Genomic DNA, 13569 nt, shown 5'->3' with positions numbered 1-13569 from the left:
CTCTAAGACTGCATCTTCCTGTGGCATTTCAGCTCCGCCCTCCATGAAGTTTGTGAAGGATAAAATTCTAATAACATGGGTTTTTGTTCTTCTCCAGGCACTAGTATTCTTTTTTAAGAGAATTTAAGCAGAATAAATAAACTTCAAAGAACAATTTATCTAATCTAAACACAAAACACAACCCAAAATTTTAAATGTGTTTACATAAATTGGGAATTCATATACATATTTTACATTCTCCATTCTTCCAAAATAACTATCTGCACAAATAGTTTTACTTGATCACAAAAATATGCCAAGTAGTTGATTAGGTCTGAAGACTAGAAGAGCAGTTTGTAAAAATAATGCCACATATTTTTAAGAATTAGACACCAAGAACATATACAGGCATGATTTGTTTTCTAAAGCAGAATAAATTCATTACTGATTAGTGTCTTCAGGAAAAATTAAACAAGATTGGTTTATGGAAGCATTAGAAACTTCACAACGTATTGCTTAGTTGTACCAAAATTAAATACCAGAATTTAGTAAGAGCACTGAAATTATAAGCATGTCAACAATAACAAAACAAATTTAAGGCCAGGGCAATGACAGAGTAACTGGGATACCCTGCCGACATTTACTTCAGAGCTCTGTCTCCTATACTAGCATATACTAGCTGGTGCTCCTACAGTGAGCATGTGCCGAGCACACAGAAACTCCCCATGTAAAGAAGGAGGACCAAAGACATGACTTATAAAAGATGAATACTCAGTCGAAAACTCTGGTAGCTTGATCATAGAAATTTGAAGGAAGGCATACGCTACTTTTATTTTAAGATTAACATAACATATGAAATTTTATGATAAATTAACAAGATATGCTGCTAAAGAAGAAAATCATGCCTTAAAATCTAAAGAGCCTATTGTAGAATGCCCCAGCGTTTCACCCAATGTCATTCCTTAGATTGGTCTGAGAGTGAAATATGAAAAAATAGTCCATTCGCTAAGAAAAAAAAAATCTCTATATACAAAAAGTCATAAATGTATTTGCCACCTTGAAATTTTTTAAATGACAAAACAAAAATCTAAGGGCCTCCTTTTCACCTGCTGTATTAAGATACATATTGTATAACGAGGGTTTTTCTTTAATCTCTAAAACAGCCTGCCTCACAGTATCCAGAGACCCTGAAAGGCACAGAGCAACAGAACCATTCAGTATTCTAGCGCTATTAGGTCCCCTATCAATTTCTAAACATTTTCAGGCATTGTGCTGTAACATCTGCTGGGTCCTTTCCCATCTATATTTTAAATAAATGGGGTATTTTTATTATTATTATTGGAGTAAAACAGGAGAGATTCTCAAAAGCTGAACAACTTAAACGAGAGAAGGACCGAGTGATAAAACTGCATTTTAAAGCTCTCTCCAGGAGAATACCTCCGTCAGTGAAAGCCAGACAAACCATCCAGAACATATGTTCACCACTGAACAACCTTCACCACACACAAAAAGGATCCGCTGAAGGAGCAATAGAAATGCACCATGAAGACCCTCCAGAGCCGCCGACCTAATGCAAAGCGCTGTCTGCAGGTCCTCACACAGCTTATTAAAGAGTGGTTATTGATCGACCCTGCATAGAGAAATGCCTTCGTCCAGAAACCATCTTCTGGATGATTTACAAGAACATGCATGATTGCTAATTCACATTTTCAACAAGCACACATGATTATACAGCCCCGTGCTTCTGTGTGAAATGCCATCACAATTGTGATTGCAGGAAAAACATTTTAAGTTAATCATGTTATTTATTAGGAAAGAGACAGTGAAATAGCCTGGTTGGTGCCTGTATTGTGCTTCAGAGGTCAATCTACTTACATTAATATGCTTCATATGCCCCCAAAATAAGAGATTTTTCCTTAAAAATCAAATTTAAAATGCTATGTAAAATGCTGTTTGGTTTTAAAAAAAAAATAGCACCCATATATTAGTAATACCCCAAGGCAAACAATGTCATAGGCATCCAAGATTGCTACTCTGAAAATAATATTAGAAAAAGCATAGTTCAGCTTTACTCACCTTGCATTGTTCAGCGTTTGTCCAAAAAGCTCATTCTGTAAAATATTTGGTGGGGATGAAAAAACCCCATGGAAATGAGATAAAACAGAATTGCAGACCTGGCGCAATGTCTCAAATTGCATTTTCCTTCTTTTTGTCCTCCTCTTATTTTTCCTTACCACCTGTCTTTAAAAGTCATCTATTCGCAGGCACCATCAAATAAAAACATGCCAATCAAGTTCCATATTTCTCCTGAGCTCTGTAAAAACTGTGCTTAAATGAGCAGAGGTTGATAGTTAATTGTACAGTCATTATTCTTCTAATTCAGTCGTAGGAGATTCAGCACTCGTGCAGCTTTCGGCTTCTCCTGACTGTAGCAAGAATTCTAAACAGCAGTGAGCTTTTGGGCATCCCCGGCTGAAGTGTGAGCCTGAGCAGCTTCCATGCACTCGACTCGTATTTCTCTAAGCCTATTAAAAACACGCAATGAATATATGCTGTCGTCAGGAGTTTCTGCACATCTGGCTGCCAGCAATAAAATCTCACAAGTAATAAAAATGGGACAAGGTATCTTCTCAATGCTGCTACTGGGAAAGAAGAGAAAGTGTGCATTTTTCCAGCCTCTTTCTCTTTTCTGAAAAATGAATGACTCCAGCCACAAAATGTATCTCTTCAAGCTACTGCATAGGACCAAAACACTAAAAATAAGTGCTCCGTTCTCCTTTCAGTGTCACGAAGAAATAAAAATATGACAGACAACAGGCTTCTACCACCTACATCATTAATGCTGTACTTCTACAGTGCAGTACATTTGGAAAATGTGTACGTGGTTATATTAATTCCTCATTCAACATGTCTTAAATTATTTTTAACGAGAAGTGAATAATCGTTCTGGTCTCTTTCTAAAGGCCATATATAGTGACTATATATAGTGGGTTATGTAACTATTAAAAATATTTTAATCATCTCAATTAAAATCCAACTAAATGGCACATATTACATAAAATGCTTCCCATAAGTTAAAAATAAGTAACCATGATCAGATATATTTCATTACTCATTCTTAATTTATTCTAGTCATGGTAGTCACAGCATTTTGACAAGAGGCTGTTTCCTGAAGGTTCCAACAATGGTCTTAGACTACCCTCCCATGGCATCCATCTTTTGTGACTAACTGTGTCTCAGATAAAATCCTAGGTTGGTCTGCATATGGGGACATTTATCTAAGATACTCCCTTACAAGTTTGATCTAAACTAAGTATCCCCAAATTTTGATATAATCATTTCCTATTTTATGGGTGATGACAATCTATTTGTCAAACACATACAGTCATTCATAAAGTACATTTTCTGTTTGAAAGAGGCTTCTAAATATTGTTCTTATTTAGAAAATATTATAAATGTTAATTATGCTACTATTTTATAGAGAGTGGAAACTAGGGTTTTAATGACTACACAGATTATTAAAAATCATTTGGAATAAGAGTTTTCACTTTGTCCATTTCATGTGCTCCTTCCTATTTTCTGTATATTTACACACAGTCATTAGCACATACACAAAACTTACTATACACAAACAGCTTCCTACTGATGAGCAGGAAAGCTATTACCCAGTGACCTAACCACAGATATTTCAGCATGAGAAAACGTCTCTAAATCTTTTTTTAATTTTTAATTTTTATTTTGTTCACTTTAATCCCAGTTGTAGCTCCCTCCCTCTTGGCCTCCTGATCCCTCCCTTCCTCCTGCACACCCTCTCCCTCCCTCCCCTAGTTCTCAGAAAGGGGAGCCCTCCTCCCCTAACCTCTGACCTCAGCTTAGCAAGTCTCATCTGGACTACATGTAGCCTCTTCCTCTGTGGCCTGGCAAGGCCGCCCTGCCATGGGGAAGTGATCAACATGAGGAGGCCAGAGTCCGTGTCAGAAGTGGTCCCTACTCCCCATATTATGGGACCCACAAGGAGACTGTGCTGCCCACCGACTACCTCTGAGCAAAGGTCTATCTCCTCACCATGGATGGTCCTTGCTTGGTGCATCGTAATCTGTAGCAAGATTTGTGGCTCCATTGATCTCCTTGTGGAGCTGAAGCATCAATAAATCTTAATACACAGTAATTTTAAGTGCGTTGCTTCTATTTACCTCAATCAGAAGAAACCCTACATGTTTTGCATTTTTATCCTCTGATCATAGTTTGATAATTTTCACCTTAAAATGGTCAATTTTCACAAAGTGCATATTTGTAAGATTGTTATTTTTTACTTAATTTCATGGCTAACAATGTCTGTGATAAAAATTTCTAAATAACTGTTCTTTAGGTAGGCTTAATTTTTATAAATAATTAAAGCATTTTGAAACAAGTCTGCTAATTTGTATGACTATGAAACAAAAATATTTGTCTGTGTCTCAAAACTGGATCCAAAAGGAGGTCATAATAAGAGTTTGAAAAGTTACTGCCATCCTCAGAGATCTGTTAAACTCTCTCCGTACCACACACACACTACTAACTCCAACCCTGACCCCTTTGTTCTTATATTCCCAACATCCCTAAGTGGTACCTCCAAGCCCTGACTCCTCATTACTACCTTTCCCTTCTCCCTACTAATCCTTAGTGAGTCAAACATCAAAGGAAGACTTCTGATTTAGAGTATATCCTCCATTATGCATTCTCCTTATAACCCCACTTACTCTTTGCGTTATTGGAGAAAGTGAAATCCATATAGTTACCTTAAAATTTTTTTGAAAAGGCTTCATTCCTGGCTCCATTCAAGTGTGTCTTGCATTCTATTTTAATCATTTAGCATAGTGCCCGGTACAGATTCAGTGTTCCATAAACATTTGTTGAATAAATATTCACATTTTATTAAATTGCTAATTTTTTATCTACACCCATAGATGGGATAGAAAATCACAAGGGGCTTGACTTTCTGGTATATCTATGTTTGTTTGTTTGTTTGTTTGCTTGCTTGCTTGCTTGCTTGTTTCAACTTCCCACATGGTATCACATCATGTCAACATTGTAACTTAATGAACTTTGTAACTGGTCATGGTCTCAAGTGTTGCAAAGAATGTTTAAGACATTTTCTCCATGTTTTTGTTATACTGCAAGTTAACAAGCAATAGAAGAAGAGAAAGTACAGAATCTATAGTCAAGAGCTAGAGTGTAAGCACTAGCTGAGTCCTTATTAGCTATAATACTCCAGGATGTTTATGTTAGATATTTCATATATGATTATTTTAAGTCAAAACTAGCACTGTCACTCATCTCCCAGAGTTATTATTGAGTTAAAAATATATAATGTACATAATGTATTTAATAAACTCTACAATACAATGTATTTAGAAATCTCACTATAAACAACTTTGGATGCAATTACTGATAAAAAGAATTTAACAATTACATTCTGGTATAATTTTCTTGTTTTGTTCTGGTTTGGTTTGAGTTTTTTGTTTGTTTGGTTGGTTGGTTGGTTTTGTTTTTTGAGACAGGGTTTCTCTGTGTAGCCTTGGCTGTCCTAGACTCACTTTGAAGATCAGACTGGACTCGAACTCACAAAAATCTGCTTGCCTCGGTCTCCTGAGTATTCAGGTATAATTTTTATCATATTTATTCTTCAAAACTATTTACAGTTTTTTTCACACATGTCTCTATTGTCCTATTCATCAGATGGCAGCGGCAGATAATATTTATAATTTCCCTTTTCCAGAAAACTTAAATAATAAATGGCTTACAACTAAGAATAGAACCTTAGCCGGGCGGTGGTGGCGCACTCCTTTAATCCCAGCACGTGGGAGGCAGAGGCAGACGGATCTCTGTGGGTTCGAGGCCAGCGTGGTCTACAAGGCAAGTCCAGGACAGTCAGGGCCATTACACAGAGAAATCCTCAAAACAAACAAACAAACATAACAAAACAAAAGAATAGAACCTTATCTATATCTTGTCCAGTAGAATAACGTGAAAGTGATGAGGAGGTGGCCTTAGTTTTTCACTGGCTGTTCTACTAAGATCTTCAGTAACTCACTGAAAAACCAGGGTCAGTAGGACTTTCAATAGACTCAGAAATGCTTAAGAAACACTTGAAAGCAAAGGCAATTTAAGTAAAGAAGACACATAAAATGCCATCAACACCTCAAGTTCAATCCACGGACAATTAAAACAAGATATTTTCACCTATTAAATAGGCAAAATACTGACCATGTGATCATAAAATGAGCAATACTCTACCATACTTGTTGGTAGAAGCCTACATTGGTACAATGTTTTTGAGGAATATTTAGTGATGAGGATCAAAGGCTTCAAAAATGTTTAAAACATAAAAGAAAACAGAACAATAAAAAGCAAAGATTTATAGTACCTCAGGATACAACATTTTATCAACAGTTTGTACAAACAACCCTATAATCACAGGATAATTACTAGCCCTTAAGATGGGCCTGCAAGCGTCCGTGTCAGTAAACCATACCACAGCTTACTAACTTCCTTTTGTTCAGCCATGAGTGCCCATTAGCAAGAGGCCCCTTTTTCAACAACACAATTCTGAAATCCTGTAAGAATGCAATTTAATTGTTACCATGAAACATCTAAACGAGGAGAAACCAAACTTAACCCTTACCTCTTTATATTACCTTCAAAAGTATCAGAAGCACAAACTCAGGGCCACGTATGCTTTGGTTCACAAACACCCAATGGGTGCTAGTTAACGATTAAGAAAACTAACATAAACTCAAAATGAAAGAGTCAAAACTTGGGGAAGTTTCTTACTTGATAAGGCACTGTTACTCAGGGCACAGTTAGATTTTGTTATTTTAAAGATGTGCACATTTTGCTTTCATTGTTTTACATGTGTGTGTATATCCGTTTGCCACTGCAAACTCATAGAAAACAACTTGAAGGAGTCAGCGCTCTCATCTCACTGTGTGGGGTCCAGTGAATGAACCTAGTCACCAAGCTCGACCGAAAGCATCCTTGTCCACTGAGCCATGTCACCAGCTCTACTACTTCGCTTTTCTCAACAGCCTCCCAGTCCAAAGCAAAGGCTAATCCCATAACCAAGAACTCAATACACAGCATCCCAGGCTGGCTCAAAACATGGAATATCCCTACCTGGGCCTCCTAAGTGGAGAACAAAAGCTTGAGCGCTAACATCTAGTTAACTTATAATTTTTAAGAGTAACAAAGTGAGGCCAATGGGATGGTGCAAAGAGAAAAGGCACTTCTGAGAAGCCTGCCACCTGGTCCAGTCTTCCTCTGACGTCCATCCATGAGCCATGGCATATATACACCTGCATTCACACATGAACAACATACACAAACACATAGAAATAAGTCAATGTAAACAAAAGTACCAAAATGTTTCTATTGAAATATTTACATGCAAATAACTCAGCTTGCATCTAACCATAGCCAATGAATTGTAGAAGCTGTGATGACACAAATATGTAAAGTCATGACAAGAATCCAGAAATGCTAACAGAGCTTTTCATTTCTTAAAATATACAGCTGTATGCATACAGTCTCATATCTGCATACATTATAGCCAATGATTCATATATAAATATACGTGTGTGTGTGTGTGTGTGTGTGTGTGTGTGTGTGTGTGTGTAAAATGTTGCAACTGTATCTATTTCCCACTACTCTGGTTTTGTTCCAGTGACTATCTGAAGCATGTGAGAAAGGAAAACAGACACCAGAAAACATCTTCAAAAGTCCTCAGAGACCTACAGAATATGGCATTTAAGAAACTTTTAGTATCTTAAGGATTCTTTGACAACAAGACAGGCTAACTCCTGGCAGCACCCAGCCTGCCTCAAGAACAAGACAAGCATCAAAAAAACCTCCTTATGGAGATGGCTTCAAATGTGGCAAACCAGCCACTGGGCAAGGCCGCCACAGATAGAATTCTGCCTAAAAATGGGCAAGCTTGGATACAGGCAGAGTCAACAGCCAAACTCTGCCAAGACAGGGTTAAAGCAAGTCCTCAATAGTTCCTGTCTCACAAATATATCTGTCAGCCGTATTTGGCTAGAGGGCTGAAGATGATGCTCCAACATTATAGAGAATTTTGGGTGACTGTTCAGGCAGTAATCTGTCTCTGTCATTTTTTTTTTTTTCCTTCTCATTTTAGAAGCTGCTAACCTGCACTTCCAGTTGACTCAAGTAAAACTTTTATTCCTTCTCAAATCTCTGATGGGGTTTGAAGTCCTGATAGTTTAGTCTTAAAATTAACCTAAGCTGTTTAGGGGTTAAGATGTTTTTATGTCTAGATATAGGTTTTGAGTTGGCAGAGATGACAGAGGATAGATATTGATTCTCATTCAGAATTTTGGACTCACCAAGATAGGAAAGATGTTTTCTACAAGGTTGCCAAACGCAATTAACCAAAATAACTTGAATGTAATATTCATATGATCCCTGATTGTTTCGTGGTTCTTCTTGCTATATGTAATTTTTCTACTTGTGAGTAATAATATAAATGTACAAACCAAAAATAAAATAAATTAAAAACATTTTAACAAGTCCTATCCTTGGGCTTTGCAAATTGATATAATCTGTTAGAAATACTTCTCTGAAGCCAAGACCACAGAACCATTCACATCAGAGACAACAAATAAGACAAGAAACAGCAGGAATAGAATTCTTAGCAAATGGGAAGGGGAGAGGAGGCGTCAGAGCAGACAGTCTTCCATATGCCTCGATTTAGGGTGAACCAGGCAGTATATTCAGGGGTCAAAGGAAGAGTAAGTTTAGACCTATGTACATATATTCAAATCTAAAAGCAACTAGGATATTTGTATTCACAAAAATCTGAGGAAGGGGCTAGAACAATGGCTCGGTGAGTACAGCACTTGATAGCCAAGGGTAAAGACTGAACCCACACAAAAGCCAAGTGTGAGTAACACACACCTGTATCCCAGAACATGGCAGCTAAAGACAGGCAATCTCAGGAGCAAGCTGCCTAACCAGACTAGTCAAAATGCCAAGTTCCAGGCTCAATGAGAGTAGGTTGCTGCCATAATCCCAGCACTCTAGGGGAGGCAGAGGCAGGAGGCAGATCTCTATGAGTTCGAGGCAGCCTGGTCTACAAAGCAAGTCTAGGATATTCAGGACTACACAGAGAAACCCTGTCTGGAAAAATCCAAAATAAATAAATTAATTTAATTAAATAAAGCAGGTTGCATAACGAATTTAAATTTTTACAGATGCCCAGCTGCTTTCTGATACAAACAGTTAGTATATATACACTTCTCCGAGATTGAACTCTGTGTTGGTACATCATGACTTCAGAGCATAATTGTAATCCAAATCACCTCTATCATCTAATTCAGGGAGCGAAGAGAAAGCAAGCATATGCCACCACGCAGGCATAAAGTCCCAGCAACACGATTGCTTCTCAGACTCCTCTTCCCTGCCAGGATATATGAAGCTAATCCTGCTGTGCTTTGGCTCAGACAATTTTTGAAAGATGCCTTAAAGCTGACAGCAACACAAACGTATTTTTTCACAGAATGAAAGAATCCAGGTATTAAGGCCAAGCAATATCACTTCCCAAATGAGAGCATTCAAAGGGATACCTAAAGAATCTACCTAGATGGAAAAGAATGAGTGTTTTAGAAATGATAAGTATGCATGCTCAATGTTACCACTGCTGGCTCCACGTATAACCAACAAGGAAACCATCAGTGGCAACACCACAATCTCGGAATCCATCTGAACATGAATCAGATCCAATGCAATGGCTTGAGTTACATTTTCCGAACACAGTGCAAGGAATGTTTACAGCCTGGGGCTCCAAGGGCTACACTGAACCTGCAAAGTCATTTTCAAAGCTTACCTACATTCTTCAGGAAACAATACTGACTGAACTCTGTTATTATGTGAAAATAGCAGTAGTCATTGTCACAACTATAAACACATTTCAGCAAGATGTGAGAGCGGTGCCATCTGTAATAATATTGGCCTACAGAGCTCTTATCTGTAATTCCTCTACCTGTTACATTGTTTCTTTTTAAATGGAGGCTCTTTTTTCCCATAGGTAACTTTATTCCCTAAGTACTAATTTTATTTCAGCCATCAGACAGACTACCAAGAAATGTGTTTTAAAACACCAGAATTTGTTTTTGCTTCATTCTAGTAACTATCTCACTGTCTATATGTATAATCAGGGCATACTGTTGTAGATACACACAATAGTTTTTCTCTTTCCACTTTATAAGCACGTAATAGGTATATAAAACAATGGGTTTCACTGTGAGATTTTCGCACATGTATGTAGCATGCTTTGATTATAGTCATTCCCATGTGTGACTCTTAATTTCTTTTAAAAAGAGCATCAATTACTTTCTATGATGAAAGAAGTTATTTACATAAAAATATGAGAATAAATTTTAACATGGAAGCCTTCTGTTTTCAAATTAAGTTGCATATTACAGAACATTTCTCATAAATTAGAATACATTTTTATCCTTGTCATTTACATAAGACATTCAATTCAATATGCAGAAAAAGTAACCAACAGCCTGTCTCTGGCTGAGGGCAAATGGAAACAGAATTAGAAGTTAACGTTTTTCCATTGTCTATGGTGTGTTTTTACGGTCTCTTTCCTGCCCGTTGTTTTGGTCTGTGGACAAACCCCAGTGGCCATGTAGAACTACAACAACTATCCCTAAGAAGGGTAAACTAAAGGCAGTATTGAAGGTGATCCCAATGGGGTATTTCCCCACCTGCTTCAGAACAGGCAGGAGGACTGGAAGAGTTTCTAAAGAGAAATCTTGTTGGAGTCAGCCTTATGATGAAGGTTCAATCAACTGCTCAAGTGCTACCTTGCTGTCTGTCAAGGTGCTTACGCAGAAAACATTAAAGATTCATCTAATGAAGGCTGCATCCACACAAAAGTTCAACTGATTTATCACGTTTCTTTACATTTGGTGCTGTGAGTATAAGGACAAATATCTAAACTGTAGTTTGCAGTGAATTTAGAGGAGAGTCAGGAAGGGGGCTATGGGAGGGTTGGGCGGGAGGAAAGGAAAAAATAAAAGTAATGGAAAATAAAAAACCAAATTGTAAGCTAAACCAAAAAATATTTTATTTCCATCCCACTACAATTACAAAAGAAATAATATTAAATTAATGTCTAATATTCCAGCATCCTAGTCCCTAGACATACTTAGCAGAACTGCAGTTTCTTCACGAATGACCCCCTCTACATGTAGAAGAATTCAGGTTCATCATATGGGCCTCAACGATCCTCTCTTCATCTTTTACCCTTGAGTGGTACGCGCTAAGTGTAAAGCCACCTGAAGAAGCAGCCCAACACTCCCCAGCCAGAGGGGGTGAATCTCAACGCTAAGGGACTCAAACTGTTGTGCTGTACAAAAACAGTCAAAGACTAAAGCACTGTTTAAAAGAGATTCCTTCACTGGAGACGTGTCTGTTAGGTGTTCGCTGCAGCTTCATGGGCACCTTTTTAGCTCCTAAAGACCACACAAGGAAGAAAAAAGGCAGAGTGAATAGGGACCAAATGCCATCCTGACGCTCAGGAGTTTTAACTCATAGTCTGCTGGGGTAGAAAATAAAGAAGCAATGCCATGCCTCACTGAGCAAGATGGACACAAAGAGCATTTGTAGCAGTTAACTCTGAAACAGTCTCAGACTGTGAAGTTCGGAGGAAGCTCTCCTGTACGAAGCACCGTTGAAGACAAGAATCCTAGAATAGCCAAGTACCAGACACACAGAGAGTAGAGCACTTGTGCTACAGGTGCCGTGCACTGTGTGTGCAAAGGCCGAGCATGAGCACCAGGCAAACAATCAGCAGAGGCCCGCCCAGGAAAAATCAAGTAGCCGGAGAGGAAACAGCGGACACAGCTTATAAGACCTTGAAAAGCGGTTGCAGATTTTGATTTTCAATCAAGTAACAGCTCACCGTTACACTGGAACAACTCTCCCCTGTGTCGATGTATGGCTGAAGCCCTAATGGTCACAATCAGCAAGATGCGGGCATGAGCAAGAACCACAAAACAAGAAGGAGACCGCAAATATATCAGAATGCTATCCTACTCTATGTGGGTAGACGGGCATCAACTAGAAAGTTAACATAATAATCCAAGCAAGATATTAGTTGGATTGGATTAGAGCTGACCTAGCAGGAGGACGAGAAAAACAACGGACTAACAGTGGAGAGACTGAACCACGTGTCCTCAGACACCGGCCACGGGAGGGGGACGTGGTGTGGGAAGATCAGGAGGAGTCAACATTGATCTCAGATCTCAGATTTCCTAAGGAACCAGGCAGTTAGCACTAAACCGTGCGAAGGCAGAACGCTAACTGCCGAGCAGCGAGGGGTAGAGGAGGGAGAGCTGTTGAGCTGAACTTGAAGTGGACGTACGTGATTCTTTAAGTGGCACAGAGGACACAGGCATGGTGGCCCACGTCTTTATTCCTTACACAGAACTCCCCTGCCTCGTTGTCTTCCAGCAGCTCCCTACAGAACCTACTGACCCATACACTCATGTTGCAGTTTTTAAGTGGCCCCTGAATTTTTAAAAAAAAACAAGATACTGTAAAAGTGAGTAAAAGACTAATTACAGCATTTTTCATAAACACAACCCTCAAATAAGTTATCTGAAGGAATTATAATTATAATTATCTGAAGGAATAAAACACTAAAGAACAAACTATATGTATATGTCAAATGACATGCATGCATTTTACATACACATATATACATCACGAAAACAAAACTTGCTTTGCATCCATAATTGACTGCCTGTACTCTGGAGTAGCACCAACTTGATTATATAAAATACCTGTGATACACTTTTTCTGAAAGATTTAACTAAAACTTTGTTAAGCCTGCTTTATCAACCCAGGTTTTATGCATCTTTTAAAAAGACCATATAAGTAGAAAACACAGAATTTGAAAACACAAATAAGGAAAATATTTAAGAAATGGTCAAAGAAAAATGCCTACATGGAAATATAGTAAAAGAAAACCGAAATGAAAAGAAACGACTGGAAAGGGCTGCTGCATCAGCAGGGAGGGGAGATCACACTCTCAAGTTTAATTTTCCAGTGCAGGCACTGTGTAATTAGGTAAGCGCAGTAAAAACTACTCTACGGATAACCTTCAAACCACCCTTGGAAGACTCTCATCCCACAGAGTTCCAAGTCACACCGCCAATCTCCCCAACTGCAGCACATAATCTGTATAAGCAACTACCAGGTGTGTGTGTGTGTGTGTGTGTGTGTGTGTGTATAAAATCTGATATATATATCAGAGAGAAAAACAGTAGAATATAGAGAATAATAAGCTTGGTTCTCTACATAATTTATTTTTTACTGTCTTATTATGAAAAAAAACTAAATTGTTCAAAATTACTAAGGAAATCCATACAATTCTATATTAATTTTATCATTCCAAATCTTAAGAGCAGTCTGCTATGTATTAAACGTCTTACATACTGAATCTTGATATGCACAAGACTAAATCACTCCACTTGTTCTCCAGGATTCACAATGTTAAAAGTGACTACACAAAATTAA

At 38.1% G+C, this 13569-nt stretch overlaps 1 protein-coding gene across 16 annotated transcripts in view; it reads right to left on the bottom strand.

Moving 5' to 3' along the window:
- Rims2 (regulating synaptic membrane exocytosis 2) overlaps positions 1-13569 on the bottom strand; it is a 455960-nt gene that overhangs the window by 284506 nt on the left and 157885 nt on the right. For 2 of the 16 annotated variants that reach the window (XM_051159518.1, XM_051159515.1), the window contains exon 1: positions 2056-2772. The exons of 11 other annotated variants lie outside the window; for them this stretch is intronic. In XM_051159518.1, the coding sequence (XP_051015475.1) occupies positions 2056-2177 (122 nt within the window). In that variant the 5' untranslated portion in view covers positions 2178-2772. Of the gene's footprint in view, positions 1-2055; positions 2775-13569 lie in introns of those variants that run through there. 3 more of the 16 variants (XM_051159516.1, XM_051159519.1, XM_051159517.1) reach the window with 3 other exon arrangements.

This window comes from Acomys russatus, chromosome 17, assembly GCF_903995435.1.
Source record: "Acomys russatus chromosome 17, mAcoRus1.1, whole genome shotgun sequence".
Lineage (NCBI taxonomy): Eukaryota > Metazoa > Chordata > Mammalia > Rodentia > Muridae > Acomys > Acomys russatus.
Note: the sequence above shows the minus strand (reverse complement) of the source record. Positions and strands in the feature narration are given on the sequence as shown.